This window comes from Dipodomys merriami, unplaced genomic scaffold, assembly GCF_024711535.1.
Source record: "Dipodomys merriami isolate MVZ:Mamm:240054 unplaced genomic scaffold, mDipMer1.0.p SCAF_15, whole genome shotgun sequence".
NCBI classification, from domain to species: Eukaryota; Metazoa; Chordata; class Mammalia; order Rodentia; family Heteromyidae; genus Dipodomys; species Dipodomys merriami.
Genome location: NW_027202826.1, coordinates 7,499,314 through 7,525,384, shown reverse-complemented (window position 1 = coordinate 7,525,384; position 26,071 = coordinate 7,499,314). Strand labels below are relative to the sequence as shown.

At 39.7% G+C, this 26,071-nt stretch overlaps 1 protein-coding gene across 3 annotated transcripts in view; it reads left to right on the top strand.

The window, feature by feature from the left end:
* The window catches only part of Ttc29 (tetratricopeptide repeat domain 29), a 478,601-nt gene that overhangs the window by 361,009 nt on the left and 91,521 nt on the right, over positions 1-26,071 (top strand). For all 3 annotated transcript variants that reach the window (XM_070022169.1, XM_070022170.1, XM_070022168.1), the window contains 2 exons: positions 6,930-7,153; positions 13,250-13,435. In XM_070022169.1, coding sequence (XP_069878270.1) covers positions 6,930-7,153; positions 13,250-13,435 — 410 coding nt within the window. The remainder of the gene's footprint in view (positions 1-6,929; positions 7,154-13,249; positions 13,436-26,071) is intronic.

Genomic DNA, 26,071 nt, shown 5'->3' with positions numbered 1-26,071 from the left:
CTTTTGTAAGGAAGTGTGCATTTCTCAAAGCAATTTACAAGTAATAAAATTGCTTATCAAAATTGTGAGCATAATTAGCTTCATGTAAGAGTCTCTTTCATTCTTTTTCACCACAATTCTAAGGAAACTTTAACTTTTTAAAAATTTATTTTAAAAAGTGCATCATCTTTAAGTAGCTATACCAAGGGGTTTCACCATGTCAATTTATGAATATTCTGCATCTTAAAATTTTATTTACTTCATTATCTTTAATTGTACAATTCATCATGTCATTTTACAAGAACTGTGGATTACTTTATCTTTAAGTAGTTGTACAGATATGTTTCAATTCAACATATCAGTTTATAAGTACAGGTGTCTTTTTTCATTTTTCATTTTTTAATTTAATTTTATTGTCAAGGTGATATACAGAGGGATTACAGTTACATAATAAGGTAGTGAGTACATTTCTTGTCAAATTTGTTATTCCTCCCTCATTTTCTCCCACTTTCCCCCCAGACCCCCCACCAAGTTGTGCAGTTCATCTCCAACATATTGTCTTGTGAGTATCACTGCTGCATTGGTTCACCCTTTGTCCTTTGTCTCACCATTTTGTTGTTCCCTTTCCTTTCCTCAATTTGATAAACGTATATACAATACTCAGGGCACCAAAATCAAATACAGTGACAGCAGGGGGTGTGTTATAGGGGGGAAACACAAAAGAAAAAAGAAATCGCATAGTACATTAACAACAACAACAAAGAAAAACCTCTTGTTTCCACATCTTAGAGTTCATTTTGCTTAGCATCATCTTATATGGCCATATGTACATAGCTATTGAGCTATTGTGATCCTCTTCTAGGACTACCCTAGATATATACTAATTATTACAAATGAGGGAAACTGTGGGATCTATGGTTCTTTGGGTCTGGCTTACTTCATTTAATATGATTTTTTTCCAAGTCTTTTCCATTTGCTTTTGAATGGGGCGATATTGTTCTTTCTGATGGAAGCATAGAATTCCATGTGTGTGAATGGATAAAAAAAACGTGATATATATACACAATGGAATTCTGAGGAAACTTTTAAAAAAATATATGCTTTAAGTTTGAAACTCTTCAAGACAGAAAGTAATTGATACTTCGATGCTGTGTGACAGCTCTGTGGATATTTAGATGATGCTTACTAATACCATGCTTATTCATGCCCAGTTCATGCCAGCTGTTGAACTTCACATACGTGATGGATGTAAAACAGATGAGGAAATCATTTTAACAGGGTACAAATATTTAAAACACTCTTATTTTGCTAAGAAAGGTATTTAAGGCATTAAAAAGGTGGCAGTACTCGACTGCCTGACAAAATTCCTCAGCTTTCCTCTGATATTGGATGATTATCGCCATCAAAATCCCGTTTGACTTATAAACATTCACAGTCTTACAAAAGGTGACCATGTTTGATGCTAAACACCAGTTCTAACCATTGAATCAATGAATTGATTTTTTTTGTTCAGTTTGACACAAATATTCTATGTGTACTAAATAAAATCTCCATGTTGAACTGAATCCTATGCTTTGGGGAGACTTCTTTACTAACCAAGTTTTAGAATATTATCTATTTGTTACAAGAATTATATTAGTAATCTTATTTATAAAAATATTATGGGCTGATCTTTATTTTGTAGTAATTATTATTAGGTTTCTTTACAAAAGAGTTTCAGGATGAATTAAGCTAGCTTTTTTTTCCAAGTGGTCTTTTTAAATTTTTACATGTACTTTACAAGCACTGGAATTTTAACAAAGCATTCTAAATCTTATTATTAAAAAATAAGAATTTGTATTTTCAAATAATATAAAGCAAAACTTTTCCCAGAAGAGTCTCCTCCAAAAATATATATCATTTATATGTTTTTAATTTAAAGAACTAGAGATTATATAACATTTATTTAAACAGTAATTCCAATACAAATTTAATAATAAATGCATAAGGGTGTTTCTTTGGAATGACACTAAAATTTTATATATTTCAATCCTTACATGAGCATTTTATATAAAATTATAGCAGTATATAAGATATATAATGGCACAATATAGGGATAGCTCAATACTTTCACATCCAAAATATTTTTCTCTTAAAATAATGTCTATACATTTTGCAAAGAAAATAAAATTTGTTAAAAAATAGTTATGCTATTGAAATTCTTACTACATGGTTAGTCACAATTTCTGTAATATTATAAAGAGAGCTATCTTGTTGAAACACACACTAGATTATATGTAAGGTGTAATGATTGTATTGTGCTCTTTATTTGCATTATTTTTTGAGACTTTTAAATATTTAGGAGAAATTAGCAATGGATACTAATTGTAGTTCTACTAATAATGTTTCTTTTGATCAGAGATGATAAAATTCTACTTTCTGAATACTAGGAATGCTAACCAAATACTACTTACATAATTCTTTTGACTAGGACATAATAAAATTCTTTCTGAAATCCTTTTTTCAGTGAATTTTATTTTTAAATTATTTTATGTATTATGTATTAATTATTTTTATTTAATTATGTTATGCCATTTAACCTAGCGTTAAGATATGGGGATATGTTAAGATTTCAGAAAGAAAGAGGTGACATTGGTCAGGATATATTGTATTCATTAACATATCCCCATTATATTATATTATAGCAAATAAACAGTGATCCACAAGTGAGTGGTGGAGGCACCCAGTGAGTTTGTTTGAGAAAAACACTCAAAAGTCAAGAGTGATTTTTGTATCTGCATTTTATTTAGATCAATGGAAATGCCTCATTAAACACAAGAGTGTTTAGTTCTAAAATACCTTTGCTCATGTGTCCAATAATGAGAATTAAGTGGTTTGGAAACTGCTCATCTGTGACATGAGATGTAAACCTGTTCTGTTCACATTTTGCACTGAGAGCTGTTGTGAGCAGATCTCATAGACAGTTCTGTTTTGGCTCTGAACTGATGGGAGGGATAGGGGACTATGCATAACTTTATCTTGACAGCTTGTGTCACTTTATTTGCATGCTAATCAATAGAATGCCTGTATGAAGATAGCTAATGGAATCATCAGTTATGTGGTGTACATGCAGTTTGCTAAATTTCCAGTAGATGCCTCCAGAGACCAGCCAACTCATTGCAAAGCCTATAAACTTAAAAAAGGATTTTTAAAAATATATATTAAAACTTTTGCAGCTGTGTGCTGACAGCTCATGCATGTAATCTTAAATACTCACATGGCTGAGATCTGAGAATCAAAGTTCAAAGCTAGCCAGAGCGAGAAAATCCATGAGATGCTTATCTTCAATTTGCCACCAAAAATACCTGATAATGGTGCTGTGGTTCAAGTGGTAGACACTAGCCTTGAGCAAAAAAGGTCAGGGACAGTGCTCAGGCCCTGAGTTTAAGCTCCATGACTGGCACCAAAAAAAAAACAACCCACAATTTTTCTGGCTATATTTGGAAGCATTTGAGAAAAAAACAGAATTCTTAGCTCCCCATTAATTCTTTTTCATGTTTATTACAAATATATGTGTGCTAATTAATCAGTAATAATCAATACTATGATGAATAATTTATGAAAGTCTAAATGTATAAAATAGTTTGTTTTTGTTGTAATCCTATGTATTTTTAAAGTCAGTTTCTTTCTAACTTATCTTCTTCATGTATTTATATGGCTGAAGAAATGCTGTATTCCTGTTTTGGGGAAAAGAATACCCTTTTCACACACTCATACACCTATACACACACACACACACACACACACACACACAACACACAACACACACCAACTAATAAACATATTTGAAGAACTTACCCACTTGTCAGTATGTGTACTTCCGGTCCTTCAAGTACTGGGAATCACTACCTACACTAAGAAGTCTGGGTAAGAATACTGATTCACTTTATTTCATGGAAGTTATATTATATGAAGCTGTTTAAGTATTAATTTAAGTCAATGTAATTATCCTGTAGGTGATTTTAATAACATTTATCCCCACTGTATGAATGTGAGACTATGATAATTGGCACAGATAACCCACTGGTGACTTATAAATATTAGCTTAATGGAATTCTCATCCCGACTTTTGATTAGGCAGGACAGATCCTGAGAGTTTATCTTTGTCAGATTAGATAAAATTTATATGGCCTTGTTTTAAAAGTATGGAGTTTTTTTTTTAATTGAGCTGTTTGAAATATTTGCCTGACTGAGATGCTGCACCTTGATACTATAATTTTAGTTCACCCCATGAAGAATTAAATGATCTGTATCTGTCATGCACTGGGGTTTGTGCATTGGTTTCAATATGAAGAAAATCAAGTCCATTCATTTCATCTACTTGTCTCCTTCATGTGTGTGGAAGTGTGTGGTTTTTTAAAAAATCCATTTAAACATTGGTGTGTATCATTGGTGTTTCTCCTGCTAGGTCCTTCATTGTGAATCACTTCTATTTAGTCTGCTCTTTCGTGGGTGCTCCCAGCTAGTTGTTCCCTCTTTTTAAAGGAGGGGGATCATGGGGCAGGATAATAATGATCTCTCCTCCAAATCCAATTCAGACATGTATTTGAAGGGGTTAAAAAATGAGTAACTTTCCAGTTGGAGATTACATTATGATTGTCAGATTGGGTCAGATTCTCAAACAAACAGTGTAGATTGAGGCCATCGTGTGAAGGAGGAGGAAAGTAGTTTGGGGGAGGAGGAGGGTAATAAGCTACATTATTTAATATGCTAGAAGGTAATGTAGGGGAGTGAAAAGAACTCAAAATTTGTCACCACAGAGATCTTGGGGTGAACTTCTACTCTGTCAGTGATGAGCCTGTGTGGCTTTGGGCAGCATGACCTCACTGAAGAGAAGGGGTCTCTGGTTTTGATTTTTGTGAACATGGAAGTGCAGTACTTTACAGAGATACTGAACAAGTTGAAAAATGATAGCCACGCAGGGCCTGATTCACTGCAAATGCCCATAAATCGTAGCTACAAACCAGGTAGCATTTAAACGTCTCCCTGCTATCTCCCTAGTTATTGACCAGAAAGCATCTATTTCCAAGACCAGTTGAACCACAGCTCTATTTTCAGCTTTTTGCTGGTGTATTAGCCGTAAGAGTCACATGGACATTTCTGCCCAGGCTGGCTTTGAACTGCAACCTTTAGATCCCAGTCTCCTGAGCAGTTAGTATTACAAGCTGGTGTCACCAGTGGCTGGCTTTGAAATGGAGTCTTGAAAGACTTTTCTGCCTAGGCAGGCCTGGAACTGCTGTTCTCTCTCCAGCTCAGCCTCCAACAAAGCTGGGTTGACAGGCATGAGCCACCAGTGCCTAGCTGCTGTTTTTATGGGTTTTTTTTGTTACAATTTCATTTCTTCTTGCATCGGTAGGCTTTCTTCATGCACAGGGAAGCATCAGCATCCAGTGCACAGACATACAGAGGATGCACTGCCTAGTTGAATCAAGTTGAGTTTCTAGTTCTTGTCTGATGCTCCAGTGCCACGTATTCTGCCTCCTGGGTTCCATTTGCATGTGCCCTCAGACTCTCCAAACTCCAGTTATCTGAACCTAAACTCATCTTTCCCAAGCCCTTGTGCAACCTTTTATATTTAGCAAATTACCAATTACTCATGGTCCCCAAGTCTGGATCTCACTCTAGGTTCTCTTTATCCTTCACTTCCACATCCATACAGTCACCACGGATTCCATATTTTTCCCTTCTAAATACATTTTTGGATCCTGCCTGATCCATCACTCATCACCACTGGAGTCTTCCATCTCCTTCCTTATCCCCAGGTTTACCCTCCTCCTCGTCCCTTCTCTTGGATCAGGAGGAAATTTCAGATTCACAAACCCAAGGATGCTCAATTGAAAGTCCTTACTTTTTATCACTTAATTTTAACTCCTGGCCCTGAGCCTCAATCTTCCCTAGTGTAAAAATCCAATCGTCACTCTCTGAAAATGCAAGACCCATTCAGCTCATCATCAGGTGGTTCAAGATTCTAACATGTCTTCTGTTATCTTTTCTCCCCAGATAGGAACTATTGCATGCGGGAGAGCAGAGGGGAGTAGATAGAGCCAACAAAGATATGCAGAGACAATTCAATTTCAGATTCAAAAAGCCAGACACATTTTTTTAGTATAAATATGTTGCATGTAGCATTTACAGTGTTCTAATAAGAAAGCAGTTTGTTGGATGGATGGAATATTCATCCATCACTTTATCTCTTTGTGTGAAGTTTATCATTAAAAATAGAAAAGAATAATTTCTGATTGATGGCTTTGTTTATTGAGTTGGAAGTCTTGCTAGGTTGCCCAGCTGAGTTTTGAACTCCTGGACTCAAGTGATCTTCCTGTTTCAGCCTCTTGAGTATTTGGAGTAACTAAATTGTTAATCTACCAAACTGTTAACTTCACTCTACCTGAAAATTATTTTTGCATATGTATGTTTCATAATAGATTGCAATAAAAATGTTCACTACCGAACCTAACTATTAAAGTTCCCCATCAGATAGTGGAGAAATGACCTAGTATAGAAAATACATTGTTATTAAATGACAAGTTTGGGTTTTTGCCTGGATTATTGGTTTTTGTTGTTGTTCATTCCATCAGTTGGTTGGTTGATCAGTTAATTGGCTGGCTGATTGTAGTTGGTTGATTGTTGATAAGTTTGTTGGTTGTAGTTGGGTTGATTGCTGATTGGTTGGATGATTGCTGGGTTGGTTTATCAAATATTTTTTAATATTGTTAGCCAACTATCTTATTTATCTTAAAGGCACCTCAGGTCTGGACTTGATCTGTGTATAATGTAATCTTATTTAAATCATCATATTTAGGTAGCTGCTGGCATGTCATGGGGAGGGGGGAGTCCCCCGTTAATTGTGTGAGAATGCAGACATCAAGCAGACTGACAGGATGAGAGCTGAGCTCTGCTGCATATCTCAGTTTCAGGAACTCATACAAGAAGAGCATCTGCGTGGACATGCTTCGAGACGGCTACCACAAGTCCTTCACTGAGCTCTTCGGGCTGATGGAGAAGTGGGAGTCCCTGAAGAACGCAGCTAATTTAAAGTCCATCTTCTGGCTTCAGAAGCCTCTGGAGGAGCGGCCGGACACACTGGATCATTTCTACTACTACCTGACCAGGGCTGAGACTGCCGAGAGGGAAGGTGAGTAGGTGGAGGCCTGGGGGTGGGAGGCTTGAAGGGAAAGACTTCAAATTGTCCCACTAATGAATCTGAAGCCTTAGGGCAATAGAGCGCTGTGCACCTAGTCCACTGCCCATGAAATAATTCCAGGGAGTGTGGGAACACTAACTCCTAAGGCTTCCCAGGCTCAAGGGAAGACTTTACATAGCACCTAAGGGCCTGTGTGTGTGTGTGTGTGTGTGTGTGTGTGTGTGTGTGTGTGTGTGTGTGTGTGTGTGTGTGTGTGTGTGTGTGTGTGTGTGTGTGTGTGTGTGTGTGTGTGTATTATGTTGGGGGAATATAACAGAAGACAACTGTTCGTGTTATGTAATACATTTTAAATTGCACAATTAATATAAGAATATGATGATTGAAGTTCAAATATAGTGATCAAAGTTCAAAGCCAGCCCAGGCAAGAAAGTCTGTGGGACTCTTTATCTCCAATAAGCTTCCAAAGAGCCAGAAGTAGAGTTGTGCAGTTCAAGTGGTAGAGTGCTAGCCTGGAGAAAAAAATCTCAAGGACAAGGCCCAAGTCCTGAGTTCAAGTCTCAGCTATAGGACCAACACACACACAAATACAAACACACACACGCACACACACACACACACACACACACACACACAACACGTGCATGCATAATCTTAGCTACTCTGATGGCTGAGATCTAATGACGATGAATCATCATTAGATGATTTGAATCAAAGCCAACTTGGCAAACAAATCCCTGAGATTTTTGTCTCCAGTTAACCAGCAAAAAGCTCCATCTGAAAGTATGGCTCAAGTGGTAGAACATCAGCTTTGAGCAACAAAACTAGGTAAGAGTTTGGGGCCCTGAGTTCAAGCCCCAGTAGCAGCACAAATGGATGAAAATTTTAAAAAGTAGTCTTTTGATGAACTTTAAAATACAATTTACATATAATTTCTCAAGAAGTCAATTTCTTTTTTTCTGTTGCTGTTGTAGTAGTGGGATTGAACCCAAGGCATTGCACACTTGAGCCAGGCCCTAGCTCTTTTGTTGATAGTTTGGTTTTAGATAGATCATTCTAGTCTGAGTCTCAATCCTCCTGCCTCTGCCTCCTGAGAAGCTGAGATTACAAGTATACATCAAGAAGTTAGCAATTTTATATAAAATATGTGATTGCAAGAAACCTACACCCCAAGTATTAGCTCCAAATTCCGAAGTGATATTTTTGCTAAAGTAAGATTGCTCAAGGTAAATTTCATCCTTAGTCGTTGTTAGGTTTAAATCTGCCATGGCCACTGATTGAAGTAGAGGCTTCCACTTGAATGCTGTATAAGTAAGGGCCAAACATCTGATCTGTTGTAAAGGAGTCAACTTATAAAGCATTTTGTAATTATGAGGAATCTGAAATGCTAGTCTGTTTTAAGATAGCATGCATTTAAATTTCTAACCTTTTATTAAAGTAAATTACACATATAAATTACAATTACATATAAATTACATTTATACAATTACATATAAATTGCAATTACACATATAAATATACTCCTCCAAGTTCAAGACTTAATGAAGTTCCACTTTAGTAATAGTTAAAGTCTCATGCAAGTAGTAGGAATAACAAAGTACTTTTTCCACTCAGTGCTCTGTCATATATCTGGTGACTGAGTTCAGTGTGGGAGAAGCCATGACCTCTTGCTCAGAATTACTTGAGGGCAGTGCTGGGGGTAGAGGACGGCGGTCCTGGGTGAAATTAAATTAGACAAGTAGAATTCTTGTATGAAGATCATTATGGAAATACTTCCATTGAACAACATGTAGGCCTTTATATAATAACTTTTAAAAATTGAGGTACCATTCTGCAGTCAACACATCAACTTTATTATGGAAAAGTAGTGAATTGAATAATGAATGTGTCAGGAAATGGGATCCATACATTCACTTTGATATAATTGAAGTGGTCCTAACCCGTGTGTGTATATATGCGTGTGTGTTTTCAGACATGTGCACATGCATGTCTGTGTGTGTGACATATAGAAACGTGTTAGCAGTATCCCCAGGCCCCCTCCCGCACGGCCCTGGGGTCTGAGACAATCACCCTGAGACAGTGTGGCTCTGCACCTCGTGCTGTCGCGCATCGGATAGGCCGCAGTCTGGGGTCACAATGAAGTTCATCTAATCAAAGCTGAGGCACTAACAATGGCCATCAGGTCACTTCCGTCCCTGGGGATTTACAGAGCAGCAATCCAGAGTTATTTAAATTACTTGGGAAAACATCTCTTGCCATTTTTAGCAAAGTTCTGTTTAAACTCAGTTCTTTCTTTTTCATTCGTTTGAGCCTTGCTTTGTATCTGTTACATTTCTCATCCTATCTGTCGTGGTGAGCTAGCTACTTCGGTGACATCTGTAATATTGTGATTAGAGTCTTGAGCCCCAAGGGCCTGGGGAAGAGACGGCAATAATGGAAAGGGGAAACAAAATCGATAGATAATGCAAACATTATTTACATTTGACTTTTAAATTCTTGTCAAAGGTTGAGCAGCCTTTTTTCCACTAGTAGCATTTTGTCTAACTTACACAAAATGTATCCTACCCAGGGCTCCATGTGACACAAGTTTTATACAAAGCAAAACCTAAACACAAGTTGTCCGGTAAAATAAATTTAGCAAGTAGCAGGTGTCAACTACATTGAACCCATGGATGTGAATTTATTGCAGGATATATCAGAGTCTTTAACATGTTTGCGTATATTATATTGTGTGATGTATTAACAGAGGAATATTAGCAAGAAGATCTCCCCAATATATTTCACCATGAACAATCTCTTCTTTAGGGAGTATGTCTAGAACAAACCAGCAATAGGATTTCATCTTCTGGGTAAGCCCACTGACAAATTGAAAGAAGTGATTCACAGACAAGGGGTAAAGCTGCTTAGAATGTAAAGGGTAGACATAGAAAAATGCCTTAGCTATGCAAGGAATAGTGGTGCGTGCCTGTAATTCAAGTTACTCGGGTGGCAGTGGTAGAACTGCAAGCTGAGACTAGCCCAGACAAAGTGTGAGATCCTGACTGCAAACAAACTAAGGCAAAAATGGCTGCTACTGGGGGAGGAGGGATGACAGGTGCAAAGGCCTAAATTCAAATTCTAACGTGTGTGTGTGTGTGTGTGTGTGTGTGTGTGTGTGTGTGTGTGTGTGTGTGTGTGTGTGTGTGTGTGTACATGCAACTTAAATGGCAGGTTATTTTTTTTCCGATCCTGAGGCTTGAATCCTGGGCCTGGGTGCTGTCCCTGAGCTCTTCAGCTCAAGGCAAGAGCTCTACCACTTGAGCCACAGCACCACTTCCAGTTTTCTGCTGGTTAATTGGAGATAAGAGTCTCATGGACTTTCCTACCTGGACTGGCGATCCTCAGATCTCAGCCTTCTGAGTAGCTAGGATTACAGGTGTGAGCCACCAGTGCCCAGCAAAGGCAGGTTACTTTAAACACGGAATCCTGTAAGTGCATATAAGTAAAACTCACTGGCTTAAAACTTCATTAAATGTTGAGAATATTGGCTTAAAACTTCATTAAATGTTGAGAATATTTTTTATTAAAGTTTAATCATTGAAAAATAGGAAAAAAGGCTGTAGGACCACATGGTTATTCTTTAAATTTTTACATATGCCTCTTATTATAACTGTTAAAATATTTTAATTATTTACTCTATTAAAATGTGTAATCTTTTATGTCTAACCCCTAAAATTAGTAACTTTGACCTAGGAATATGACATTTTAAATACTAGACTAGGTAAATATATATATATATACACACACACATATATAAATAATTATATAACTATATATATATAGCTATATAATATGTTTATGTAAATGAATGTTATAGGCTTTAGAAATTTGTTTTGAAACACTAGAGAAACTTGTTTACAAGCTGCTTTTAGTGTTTAGCCACTTTGCTTTTCTGGAGCTCTTTCTCTTTGCATTCATTTCTTAGTTGTGCTAGTAGCTAATACTCCACATACTATCATCCCTTTGGAACTGCCCCTCTGGAGGCAGAGAATTCTGACCCTCACGTGCATAATGATGGTTAGGGGAAAAGAAGTTTCTGGAACTGAAACCTGAAGACCACTCTCCATATTCCCAAGTATGCCTAAATAGTAAATGTAAAAACAAAAGTACAGAAAGATCATGAATGTCTTCATTTACCATGAAAGAAGGTTTGCAGGACTGAGCTCCAATTTACTAACGCAAACATTTTTGTTCCAGTTTGCTACTGCAGTGGGGTTTGTGAGATTTGTTCATCCTTTGTTAACACACTTTTAAAAAATATGTCAGATGCCGCTGGGCACCGGTGGCTCACGCCTGTAATCCTAGCTACACAGGAGGCTGAGATCTGAGTGAGGATCACAGTTCAAAGCCAGCCTGGGCAGGAAAGACCATGAGACTCTTATCTCCAATAAATCACCAGAGGAAAGTTTGGGTTTTTGGGGTTTTGGGGTTTTGGGGTTTGTTTTTTTTTTAATCATGTAAGATGGAAGTTCCTACATCTGTCTGAGAAGTATCCTAGCAGACTGCAAGAACCAAAACAAACCATCTTTCTTCTAGCTATTAGCTATTATTCAGAGCAATGATAGTGTCATCCCTAATTTTGTCTAAGCTATTAATTATTCCTTTGGTCCCCTTAGTCACTTAAAAATTGAGAATACTTTCAATGTCAACAGATATAGCAAATTTTGATCTAGCCTTCTAATTCAATATTTTTGTACTTTTCTCCAACTTTTTCTACCAACCGATTCTCAGCCCCAAATAGTTTTTCTTACATTTTTTTCTCATTCTTGTCTCAGATTTTAAATGGTTTAAATGCAAGGTATATATAAACAACTCCTCAGAAAAGAGAGGCACTTCTCACAAACAGCAAATCAAGTCACCAGACCAGCATTTTTTGACATGATGAGTTAAAAACCATAGTTTCCTCTTTCCTTGATGCTATTAACTTGAGTAGTTATATTGAAAATTTTAAACTACTGGTGGTACTGTATTTCGAGGTGATAGAAAAACAGCATTTTTTATTTATATAATCAGGGCACTATTTAACATGACCTGAAGATATTCCCCATGTTTATTGTTATTTTAATGATGGTGTGCTTGGTTTTGTATGTAATAAAACAATTCCTGTTAAGTTTTTGTGAACTTGAATTTGTTTTTGTTCTGGAAGTCAAACAGAAATGTTATCTAAAAAAAAATCAAAAAACCAGAAAACCAGAAGTGGCACTGTGGCTCAAGCAGTAGAGCGCTCACCTTGTGCTGAAGAACTGAGGGACAGCACCCAGACCCAGAGTTCAAGTCCCACGACAGACAAAAAAAATTAATTAATTAATTAAAAATAAAGTCAGATGCCACTTTGCCGGGGGGGGGGGGGGGGAAGGTGGGAGGAGGAGATTATTCTATTATTCACATCTACAAGGGAAATTTAAAAAAAAAAGATAAAAGGAATGACTAGCTAGTGTTCATGGAAAAATATTACCCAGAGAACAGAGGCTTTCAAACCTGCTCTTCCTTAACATTGCTAGAAACTTTTGTTACCAGAAACATTGCTAGAAAATGAACGAAGCTTAAAGAGTTACCTGATCATCACCCTTAGCCCTCTCTGCCATGGGATTTCTTCCTTCCTGGTGAAAACAAATGTCTTAATATTGCACCTCCTCTCTGCTTGCTTCACACACATTTTTGCTGTGCTTCAGAAAACTTCCTTTCTCAAACATCCAATAGGAGAAGTATTCGGTGACACCTCCCCACTCCTTTCTTTCCCTGCAAAATGGCAATTTTGCTAAAAGGTGTCATCCTGTCCTGTCTCCTCTATAACAAAGTTTCCTGTTTTAACCAAAAATACATCCACTTCCAATCTGTTCTGTGTTTTCAGAAAGTCACGTATTATTTTATTCAAGTTTATGTCCTTTTATTAATGTGACTGTCTTCATAGGCTAAATGGAATTTTCACATTTAGATCTTGTTTTTCAAACAGTTAAAGTACAGCATGGAGTACATGTCCCCATGTGATTGCGCAGGTTAAAAGGCTGAGCTGTGGAACTGATAGCGTCTCCTCTGTGTTTCTCTCTGAAGGCTACCTGGAAGATGTGTATAATAACCTGTACGCCCTGGCCTGTTACTTTAGTGATCCTGAAGACAAGTGGGTGCGAAATCACTTCTATGAGCGATGTTTCCGAATGGCACAGCTCATTAAGGTTGATGGAGGGAAGAAGGAAGCTGAATCAGAGGCACACATGGGCCTTCTCTACGAGGAAGAGGGTAAGTGGCCATTGGCCAGACTGACCCTGGGTGTTTCACCCCCAATCAGGCAGCCAGAGCCCATGCACATGGAGGGGGAATGTGCCGATATCAAGACCTGACCCAAGAAAAAGGATGCAAATTATTGAGTACACAAAGCCAAGTCCATAAGTGTGACCTGTGGAGTCACCTGCAACATATTCCTTGAATGTCCATTGCTAGGCCAGTGCTGAAACCTGTGGCTTGGAGCTCCCAGCATGCTCTATAGTCCGCCCCACCCCCTTGAGACTCCCTCATCTCTTAGGTGGGAGATGCGCTGTTTTCATTGTTTTCCTCTCATGAGAGTCCTCTGGTCGTTTTAACTTCTCATATAGGAAAATGTTTGCGAAAAATGAAAGATACATTGGCTAATTCTCCTACATACAATCCATGATTTGTCTAGATTTGCAAATGACATGCTATGGTGATATTATCATTTCTAAACGAAATGCTCCCTTAAATATATCTTCAAAATTTATTGCACACAAGAATTTAAGAAAATATTTATGAGAGGATAGTGAGTAGATGACATGCAATAAGTATACACATATACACGTGATATATTGTATATAATACATGCTGTATATACAATATCTATATACCTGATATATAGTACAAATATGTGAAGATAAATGTTTTATTATGAACATATTATTTCATCTCTCAAAACATTGGCAAAACAGTTAAATTTTTTAAAAAATTGTAGCCAGAATTATGGAAGACTGAAAAATAAATTTAAATGTAAATTGGGTTTTGTATTTCAGGTAGTTAATGAAATTGCAATACGACAGGTTCTAGAAGGTGCTCAGGATCCACTCATTGTAGTGGGCAGAGGGAATTCTGGGAAACTCAGAGTGGGGTGAGAGCTCTTGTAGATGGAGCGGGAGTTAAGATGTGAGATACTTACTGGGAAGGAACTTGGGAGGTAAGTGGAATTTAGGCAGGTAAAGAAATATCCCTGTACTCTGGAAGAAGCAACTATATAGCAAAGCATAATCAGAGGAAGGGACAGGAAGAAGAACCCACTGAAGGCAGAGAGTGTTGTATTTCAGAGCAGTGATGAGAATCACAACAAAAAGGCCAAATAGCAGCAGGCCAGCATTGAGTTTGGATGACACTTCTGTTCATGGGGGAAGGAGGAGAAGGGAGGAATATGAGTCCTGTGATATCAACTGTGGGAGGAGTGAGGAGAGAAAGGGGTCAGGGAAGAATCTGCCAGAAGAGACCACTGAAAGGTATTTTAAGAAGAGAGGCCCCATTGCAGTGTTCCACTGTGGTGCAGTTTACAGTAGCTCAAAATAATGTTCATGCCACAGAGATTCCTGTTGTAATAAGATTACAAATTCAAGCGATCGTGATTCATTCATTCATTGATTCATACAGTCAGTGACCAATATCCAGAATGTCTCCATCTTGTACAACTGAGGCTCTGCACCCATTAAACCACTCCCCATTAAAAACTGAATAAACTCATTGCATACAATTGCTTGCTTTGTTCTTTCATGTCGCATTCACTCCTTCAACAGACTGAGTATCTTGTGTCCCTGTGGTGAATGACAGTGGCGCCCTGGTTCTGCAGCTCATGCCCAGGGGTGGGCACAGTGGCTCAGGTCAAGGATGCGCTGGGGAAATGCAATGTGCTGAGGCCTGTAGGTCTCTGGCTGGCTTGCATTAGATGCTGCATCCTCCCGCATGATAACACACACCCAGGTCCCACAGTAAACAGCATGTTGGGGCTTTGAACTACCTTAGGATTTTGTGTTTGAAATGACTTTACAGCTCCCGTCTGTTATTTTGCTTTGGAACTCTCTCTTGTCAGATGTAAAAACGTGTTTTCTAAACCTTTAGATGGTGGATAGACCCTAGAACCATGCTTTCATTGCCTGATAAATAAAACAACTGTCAGTGCTGATGAAAATATTCTAGAGACTGTTTGATATGCCAAGTGATGATAAAGAAACAAACAAACATCTGCGTAGCTTTTGTAATCTGAGGCAGAATTTTCCATGGGAGAGTGAATGAGGAGTGAGAGGGGACGGGACTCACCTGGCTGGCTGTGGCTCTGGCTGAGGGTGCAGTGGCGTCCTTTCTGTGCATCTGATCTGATTGGCCCAGACAAGCAACAGCTAGGCGGCAGCTGTGCTGGGGGGGCAGGTGGCTACCTCCTGCTTCCGCGGGTGCCCCCATTCAGGTTAAAAGAGGACACCAGCCAGCAGATGGCAATGGGCAGGTTGTCAGGGCCCAACCAAGCCGGCGATAGTCCAGGGCAAGCCTCCAGCTCCCTCAGGGGACTGTGGAGCAAATGAGGAACATGAACTGAAGCCATTTTCACAGAGACTGGGCACATGGCTGCAGTCAGGGGTGATGTTCAGCCCACTGGCACAAATGTAGCTAGACCCCATGCAGAGTGGAGCACAGCAGACAGATTCAAACCCCCACCACCGCTGCTGCCAATGGCCCCAGGGCATGGTGTGGCCTTGTTCCCATTGGCTCAAGGGCTGGCAGGTTCCTTCTTTACATCAGCTCTCTCTAGTAGGCATGCATGGATCCTGGATTGGCAAACACTTGTAGCAGATCTCTGGCAGTATCTTCCTGTGGAATCTTCCCTTGATTTGGAAGGATCTGTCATGCAAACTGGACGCACAGGCAAGGAGAATTCGGAACACATCCCTGGATCCCGGGAGAAAGTGCTCCAAGCTGGATCAATATTCAGTCTAGAGCGGTATTCTGAGCTCTGGCATGGCAGATGCTGGGCAAGCCCTGTCCTCTCCTTTCCACAAAGAGAAGGGACCTTTTCAGGCACAATCAGGGAGGGGCCAACTCTTCCTCTCGTAGAAGGCCAGAACCCACAGGAAGGTGATGTGGCACAGCCTCAGCTTCAGTCCTGTCCAGCCACGCTAGCCTCCGGGGTCTGGTGCAGCATCAGGTCCTTTCCTGGTAGGACCTGAGGACCCGGGTCCATGCATCATTGACAGGGCATTGGGTGAGGGATGGATGCAGACTCTCGGAGGGCTCACTCCTTCCCCGCTTCTCTCTGTAATGACTTAGGAACTGGTCGTGTTCTTGCTTTTGACCTACTTTGGACCCACTTACTAGACACCAGTGCTAAGATGAGCTCATTTCCCCAGGGCCCAAAGGAGGCCATCCTCTTTGAGGAAGGACTGGATTAAAAGGACTGGTGTTGGACTAGTTAGGCCTTCCTTTCCGGACACCTTTTGTGCTGCCCCTGTTCCCACAGTTCCAGTGGGTGTCTTCCAGGCATCCTCTTGCAGTTTTCCAGTAGCTCATGCCATTGCCGATTGCTGCAGGACATAGGAGGATGACTTGCTGCTCTCCTGGACCGTACATATGAGGTGCCAGCGTGATCGTTAAAGACAGGTAGGGGACACCCTTGTAGGAACAGCTTAGAACAGCCTGTCTGGTCTCTACCCAGGAAAATGACAGTCAACCGTCAGTTCTAGGACCTGAACTGAGTAAGCCAGCCAGGACAGCCCACTCTTTCTGAGGAAGTTCCCCTGGTCATTGGGAGAATTGGGGACCAATACCACAGATCTGGATTAATCTCTACTTAGCCCAGGCTGTCACACAGGAGGGAACCCAGCCATCTATGAGGCCTCGCCTCATAAAAGTTCCATCGCCTCCCCATAGCACCGCAGTCTCTCTGGCCTTCAAGAGATACACTGGAACCATGCTACAGGGTGGAATGGTAAACTTGATGGAGGAAGTGAATACTTAACCCCCAGTACCTGAAGAATGTGACCTCAATAGAAAGTAGGGTCACTAGGAGCCAGTGGCTCACACCTGTAATCCTAGCTACTGAGGAGGCTGAGATCTGAGGGTCACAGTTCAAAGGTAGCCTGGGCAGGAAAAATCTGTGAGACGGTTATCTCCAGTAAACCACTCAAAAAAATCTGGAAGTAGTGGTGTGGCTCAAGTGTTAGAACACTAGGGTTGAGTACAAGGATGCTCAGTGACAGTGCCTAGACCTTGAGTTCAAACTCGAGGACCAACACACGTGCAATCTGCCAATGGTCAGATTAAAATGAGGACATTGTGATGCCAGGCACCAGTGGCTCTTGTAGCTTGTGCAAGAAAGTCTGTGAGACCCCTATCTCCAATTAACCACCAAAAGGCCAGAAGTGCAGTTGTGGTTTAAGTGGTAGAGCACTAGCCTTGAGTAAAAAACAACAACAACTCAAGGACAGTTCAAACCCCAAGGCCCAGAGTTAAAATCCAGAGCCAGAACAAATAAAAAGAAGACCAAAGTGGGGTGGGGGAGGTAGGATGGAAAGCCTTCATCCAAAATGACCACACCCTTATAGGGCGGGGAACGGTGGCTGCTGAGCCAGCCAGGTGCAGAGGAGAGATGATGGGAAGACACAGGGACACCATCAACAAGCCAGGCCACCCAGGTCAGCATGAGGCGGAGGGGAGCATGTTTTCTCATAACCCTTAGAAGGAATCTGCTCTGCTGACACCTTGGTTTGGGATTTCCAGTCTGGACTTCTATCCTTGAACTTCTGGCTTTCAGAACACTGAGACAATGCATCTCTGTTGGTGCATCTGTGGTAACCCCAGAGAGCTAAACCAATGTACAACCTAGTGACAGTGGTTTCTTGAAGGAACCAAAGATATTATTACAGGGGGAAACAAAATAAAACATCAACAATGGGGTGACATCTGAAGAATGTAAGGTGCCTTCTTTTTAAACTCGTGACATGTCAAAGTTTGGGGGTGGTGATCAATTGAATCCTATCCAAAGTGACACAAGATGATAAACAAAAACTCCTTAATAGCTCATACGAATAGTCTTTTCCTAAAATTTTGGCTTTTTAAAGAATATATTCTATATCCCATTATAAATGTGGCTTTATTTTTATTCTTTAGCATTTGAAAAGAGTTTTATGATTGCATTGCTCAATTCTTAATAAAAAGGTAAAAAAAAACCACAATAATTTAATACAATCCAAGACGCCACATCAAAATGGATAGAAACTTCATTGTAATTTCTTATTTGTCATGGAATAACATTTTCCAGTTTATTAGAAAAACAGCCTTAATAACTAAAAGACATGCAATGGATATATCAGTTTTTAGTGTGGTATTTTATTTTCTCTTTCATTTTATTAAAAATTAATAGAGATATAAGCGCAGTTGAGAGGATTTAAAAACCCATCAAATACACAAACTCTCCACTGGGGCAGCCTCTGGAGAAAGGGCATTGGCGATGTGGAAAGATATGAAGACTTATTTTACATGGTATTTCCTTTCCCACTGTTAGAACTGGTGACTTTGTGCATGTGTTATTTTTTTAATTGAAGGAAACCTGACTAGATTTTTTTTTATAAAAAAAAAAGTATTGAAAAAAGATAGAAGGTTTTGATAGTGAATAAGAGATAATCAGGAAGATGAAAGAATCATTATTGATCCAATCACACTATTAGTGGTGTAGGGAAGTGTGAGATGCTAATTAAATGCAGAGATTGAACTGTCAGCAGCTAGCAATGGAAGCCCAAATCTGCAGAGACTTTGAGAAATATGGGACAAAAGTTTTAAGTAATAAATATCAAGCAGAACCTTGCAAATGCACACATAGGGGGTTAGTAGACACTGGGAAAGTTATTAGATAGGACAGTCTACTGAGCCTTTGTTGATTGTGCCATTCACTAGTGAACTATGACCCTAGGAAGTCATTTCATCACTGAGAATCTCACTTTCCTCATCTCTAAGATGAGGGGTGGGAGATGGTTTCACAGAGCTCACGCACAGCTCTGATTTCTATGGGTCAACTTCCTTACTTCCTGAGGGGAGGAAAATGCCAGTTTAGGAAAAGAGTTGGAACCTTCTAGTAACTTCTTTGCACCCCTCTGTGTAATTCTAGTACTTCAGAGCACTATTGTGGGACTAGTGCCTCCCTCAGCACGTTGGTGGCTTTTAGAAAGATGGCTTTCTCCGTTCATAGCGTCTCTCACTATAGGGTGGGCCAATCACTCAAGAGTTCCTCCCCAGAAAAGGAAAGGATTGGTATCAGGCCTGTGAGCAGCATTTCCAGCCAATCCCCACGTGAGCCTGGCCAAAGAAGGAAGGCAGGAAGGAAGGAAGAAAGCCCAGCGCATCAGCACAGGAGGTGCGGCTGGGCATCCACTCCGTCCCACCAGCCTGGCCACACTGCTGTTCTTTCCATAGTATCTCTCTTCACTCATCTGACGGTCCATCCCATGTCCTTCCACCTTCAGCCCCACCCTGGGCCTCCCCAGTGCCCTCTGTCGACCTTCATAGATAACACACAGTGGCAACAAAGCAATTTAGGGAAACTTGTTTGTGAGCTTCTTTTTTGGCGCTGGGCTTGTGCTTTTGATTCAGAAGCTCGACCATCTACTCCACTCATGCAAAGATTCTCTTCTCTTTTCCTGCAAACATGCACACATGAAGAGGAGAGGCTGTGTTCCAACAGGAAATCTCCCTGTTGCCTTTCTGAGTGGTTAGGATCGCTTTCATGTGTGCAGTCAGTGCTCAGTACATTTCATCCGTCTCAGTAACTTGAAGGCTTTTTTTATTTTTTGGCAAGTTCTATTGTTTCAGTTGCATACTGAGCTACTGCATACAGCAGAGCTAAAACTCTGAAGGAGAATTGGTTTGACAATGGAAGAAGCAAGAATTATTCTCTGCTGACTCATATTTTGTAAGTCAGGATCTCTACAAATGGATGCCCAAGGAAAAAAATGCTATAAGCATGGCTCTAAGGTCAAGCAAAACTTGTTTCTGCAGAATGGCAGGTAGAGGCAGATGTGGTAAATTGGAAATAGTTCTCAGTTGCTTCATACTTTTTTTTTCGGTTGTGGGGCTTGAACTCTGGGACTGTGAGCTGTCCCTCATCTCTTCAGCTCAAGGCAAGTGCTCTATTATTTGAACCACAGCATCACTTCCAGCTTTCTGGTGGTTAATTGGAGGTTAGAGTCTCACAGAGTTTCCTGCCAGGCTGACTTTGAACTGTCATCCTCAGATCTCAGCCTCCTGAGTAGCTAGGATTACAGGAGTGAGTCACTGGTGCCTGGCTGCTTCAGACTTTTTATGTCTTCATCATTTGCCAAATCATGAAACCATTTCCCTCATGGTTCTGTCTTTACTCCTAGCCCAGCCCAAGAATCCTATGTAGAATTCAGCTAGTATCTCACTCCCTCAGTAGGCACCAGGGAAATCCACCATCATTACTGAATCCAGACTATCCAGATTACAGGTTATGCAGGTGGATCTTGAAGAAAGCACTGCAAAGCTTAGTACAAAATAGAAATCTTCTAGAAACGAGGTGCAAAATTGAAGAGCAAAGGCGTGGTAAACTCAGTTGGAACGAGTAGATGTGGATGGGTTTACTTATAAAGCAAAGGTTTTTGTCACATGTTGAAATCCAAATGTGACTTAGTTGTTCTGTAATCATGGGTAGAGTGACCTATAGCAAGGGAAAGCAGAGAAAGGAGGGAGACTGAGGAAGTGTTAAGACCAGTGAGGAGAGAGGTGGGTATGTTGTGTGAATAAATGCAAAGGAGGAGGATGGGTCTATATCACACAGCAGCAGTGTTCAGACAGAAAGAAGAGAGTGGAACATGAGACTTATATGCAGTATACATAGAAAAGAATTAGTAGCTATATTCGACGTGAAATATATGTTAATTGATAAGGAAAAAACACTAAGACAATTGTAATTTAAAAGGAAAAGATATGGACAATTCACCAGAGTATAATAATGAATTCATAGAGAAAAGACACAACTTAAACATCAATTTGAATAATTGCAAAGTACAGTTTAACATTTCTTAAAATAGAGGGAGGCAGGGAGGGATTGCTATTCCTTAAAGTAGGGTTTATGTGAATTGCTGGTGATTGCTGGTGATCTAGAGAATCGTTTCAATGGTTTGGAAAGTATTATAGCAATATGCAACCTTTCAAAACGTAGTTATGAAAATACACAGTATGAAAAATAATTCTAATATAACAATCTAGATAAGCAGGAAACTTATAGTCGACTCCTTCCAATTGTATTCAAATTACAAATGAATATAGAAACAGAGTAGAATAAAAACTAAACAAAATAAGCACCTTTTGAGTGATTGATGATGCTATTGCTGCAATATTTTAAGATTTTTCCCCAGAGTGTTTCGTTCATGCTGATTTATTTTTGCCTTTAAACTAAGTAAATGTGCCTTACATTATGGTCTTGCTAAATATTACTTGTTTTGCTTTATTGGATTATATTTTCAGAGTTCTTTGGTATTTGGGGTCCAAGTTAGAGCAGTTATCATCCCAGGCCTGAATGAGTTCCTAGGACTTTGGTGACTTAATGCGAGAACCAGGAAAGTCTTTGGGAAGCTTGCACGAATGGGGTCATACTAAGGAAAGCAAACAATGCACGTTTCCTTTGTCTACCTAAATCTGGTATTTTATTCATGGATTCACAATACTGAGGCAATAACATCGTTATTATTTGCTATTAATAGATTTTTGACAAGCACGATAGGATTTTTTTTTGTTTTAAATGATTTGTATTTTCTGTCTAAATTGCTGTCATATTTTAAAATTTGTAAGGAGGAAATGTCTGTTATAGATGGTATGTTGTTAGAGAAATGGCATTTTACACCGACAATGGATCCCTTTATAAAATAGCCTTGAAAAATACACATCTTGATGAACATTATGGGTATCTGAAGGCAGCAGGAACAAATAAAAAATCAGCAACAACTCCTAACGCTGTCCATAGGCTTTCTCTATGGGGTATTGAAGTCTTTGTCGCATCTTTAGTACAATTCAGCAAGTTGGATGGAACATTTTCCCCCTTTTTATAGTTAAAAAAAAAATCTAAGTGTTCATCTTCCTCACTTGCAAATTTCTTCTAAGCCTGCATCTTAAAAGTTTCTTGGAGGAAACCTTTCCCCAAAGGAGGTTGTGTGGAGGAGCAAAGCCCGTCTTCCACTCTGGCTTCCCAGCAGGCCTCTGATCCAAGCCCTCCTAGTTCAGTCACCAGCCACGATGCAGAGCAAGCGCCTCTCAGCCCATCGCTGGCTACTGGCAATGCTCACCACTTTCTGGCGACTTCTTCCCACACTTTATTTTTTAGTCAGAAATCCCACAAACAGATTTCAAAAGTGGCTTCTCGTTTACATTATCCAAGAGGTGCCTGACCAGATCAATGATTAGAAACAGAGTCACTTTATACCTCCATTAAGGTCTTTCATTAGAGTCTAATAATCAAAACTATTTTTAGAAGTCGATTAGCATTGCTATTCCTATCTAAGTTAATTGTCCCTTTCTGGGTCATGTCCATTTATTCTCCATCCACTCTGTGTACACATTCATAAGGCCCAATAGTATTTAATGAAGAGATCCTTTTTAAATATTGATAGCCACGAGAAAATTATACCATGTTTGATCTGTGTTAAAGAATCCAAGTCCAAGATCTTTGAATGGAACTTAGAATAAAAAATGTAATTAGGTTACATCCCTAAAGTCTGATATATCTTTAAACAAGACTGCAAATGAAACTTTATTAAAGCTTCAAATGAATTATTTCATGGCTTTTTTTTTGAAAATTCATTTTCTTCCCCTTCTCTTTCATGTCTGTTACTGACACTGCTGCTTGTATTTTACCTGTCTTTCTCAGGTGGTTTAATTATTTACTGCTTAACGAGTAGTGCGGAGCGGAAGTCTCCTTCAGAGGTGCCTGCTCGGCAGCAGGTTTTCCGTTTCAAAGCTTTCCAAGGAGGCCTTGAATCCCTGTGCCTACCAGCAGCTCAGGCTTCACTGAACCAGTCAGTCTGGAGGCCGTTACTTCCTCTGGCTGAAGCCGAGAACTTCTCTAGAAACTCCTCTACTGAGGTACAACTGAGCCCGAGTCAGCTGGGCGCATGAATCTCTTAATCAGTGTCTGTACCATTGAAGTTTTAAAGCAACTCATGTACAGGGCCTATCCAGAGTCACTTAAACAGGTCACATAACACAAGAAGTCACCGGATGTCTGTAGAACAGCTCAGAGATGATACAATTTTATCTGCATGGGCGGCAGCCACACTCTGCGTGTGGCCTTGTGAACCTTGACCAGCCCCTTATAAGAAGGGTGTGAGTGGTGAGTTGGCTTCACGGCGTTGAAGTTCAAACCTTAGGCCCTGCCTAGAAATCAAAAACATTTGGCACGTTTTCCAACCAGGTTTTGAACTTCTGTTCTTTTGTCTAATCGGTACATATATTCAGTCCGGACAATCATCGAAGCTCAGCTTCCTCATCTCTAATATATAAACATTATGTATGAATTAAGATCAATGAGGCTATTAAAATATGCATACATATTGATGTACGTGCTAACATGTTTGTATTTACCACGTGTGTGCACATGTATAGACACAGCAGCTAGGATCATGGCCAACACATATTTAATGTTCAATATTGGTATTTCTGTCCCTCTTCACTCACCCAATTTCTGTCTGATAGTGGGTTTTTTTTTTCCTTCTATCATCTGAAACAACATACGTTCATCACTCATTGAGGTAAGATGGAGAGGGGGAAAATTAATACCCTTCTCCCTCCACTCACCTTTGGTTTCAGTAGTCAGTTTTGGTACTTTGGTATATACAATTAATTCCACAGTTATCACCTTGCTCATAGAAACACATATAAATCAGATTGAAGGTGGTTGATTTAAAATCATGAGCGGTATGTAACCAGATAAGAGTGCCACTATTGATTAAATCTGAGCAATATAACTCATTAGTTAGCTGATCAAACATCAATATGGAATTTATTTCCAAGACTTCTATGTCTGTCAACACTTTTTACTAAACATCTTTAGTGGGGTAAAGGTGTAAAGGTAAAACTATGATGTGGAAGAAAAATAGTAAGTTCTGCTAACTCTCTAAGTTTTATTAACAGCTGGCATTCATTTCATTCTTATATAAAATAGAAATACTGCATGATCTTATATATTGTTTTTAAATTTTTTGGAGTAAATTTGATGCCATCCCTTGTTCTCTTTTAAGAACGAATGTTCTGGGTTATTCAGACTTTTTGTCACTGTAAGAAATACCTGAGAGACATAGTTAAGAGAAAAGGATTTGCATTGCCTCGTGGCTTTAGAGATTTCAGCTTGTGGTCTACTGGCTCCATTGCTTTGGTCTGAGCAGAGACAGAGCATTGTGGTGGGGAGGGGGTAGCAGAGAGCCATTCATGTCAGGACAGCCAGGAAGTCAAGGGGAGAATGGAAGGGCCTGGGACAAAGTGTCTTTCTAGGGCTAGCCCACAGTGACCTGCTTCCTCCAGTTAGGCCCTAGAGCCCAATAATGCCATCCTATTATGAATCCATCAATGGATTTATCCACTGATTAGGTCAGTTCTTGAGAATTCAATCATTCCCATCCTACATTCTCCCATCCTACATTCCCTCCACCAGGCCTTTAATACATAAGCCTTTCACCTTCACACCTGACAGGTGCTTAATGATGGATGCCCAGAAATTAAAAAACTCAGAAACCAGTACTGTCGTTTATGCTTATTATATAGCTGATTCGAACTTGTCCACTGCCTGCTGCTCAGCCTCCTAAAACCATAAACCACAACAGTTGATAACAATTCCCCTAGAGTATTTTGACAGTTGCAGAAGCTTTTCTAGATTTTTATTTTAAAAATCAAGCCAAGCTCATTGGTACACTCCTGTGATGCCAGCTACCTAGAAGGCAAAGGTCAGGAGAATCAAGCAGTTCTAGCTTAGAAAGTTAGCGGAACCCGCTCTCAATAAGCCTGACATAACAGAGCATGCTCATAGACCCAGCTATGAGCGAGCCATAGGTAGGAGGCTCGCTGTCTGAGGCTGTTCCCGGGCCAAAATGTTGATATACTAGCTGAAAAATAAAAAAAAAAAATCTTGGTCAGGCGCCTGTAATCCTAGCTACTCAGGAGGCTGAGATCTGAGGATTTCAATTCATAGCCAGCCCCAAGCAGGTAAGTTTGTGAGACTCTTAGCCCCAGTAAACCACTAGAGAACTGGAAGTGGTGCTGTGGCTTGAGTGGTAGAGCACTTGCCTTGAGCTGAGGAGCTGAGAGACAGCGCCCAGGCCCAGAGTTCAAGCCCCATGGCTGACCAAAAAAAAAAAAATCTGTGCTAGTTTTGTTGACATCAGTAATTTAAAAAAAAAACCTTTGGAGTACCCCTTCTCCTTTACATGTTTTTCTGTATTTTTGACACAATTTTCATTGATTTAGTGTGTGACATTCCTTAATCGTTGTCTAGTATCTTCCCCCTAATACCTTCTTGAAATCTATATTCAAAATGACACAGGGATTTTTTTAAGGATTTTGAATTTCTTCTAAATACCCCAAAGTCGCTACTCAAAAGTTATAGGTGCATTTTCCTCACAGTTTATTAGGGATCCTATTGAATTACAGAATGAAACCTTTGTCTCCTGTGTTCCATTTTGCATTGGTGTATAGTAGATTATAGCATACAACAAATCTTGTCCGACAGGAGATAAACCCTGGCATATGATTGTTTCCATTGGAAGTGTGGCAAGCCCTTAACTATTTCAGCATGAATAGTGCCATTATAATTATCATAATTGAATGTAAAAAACCAAAGGATAA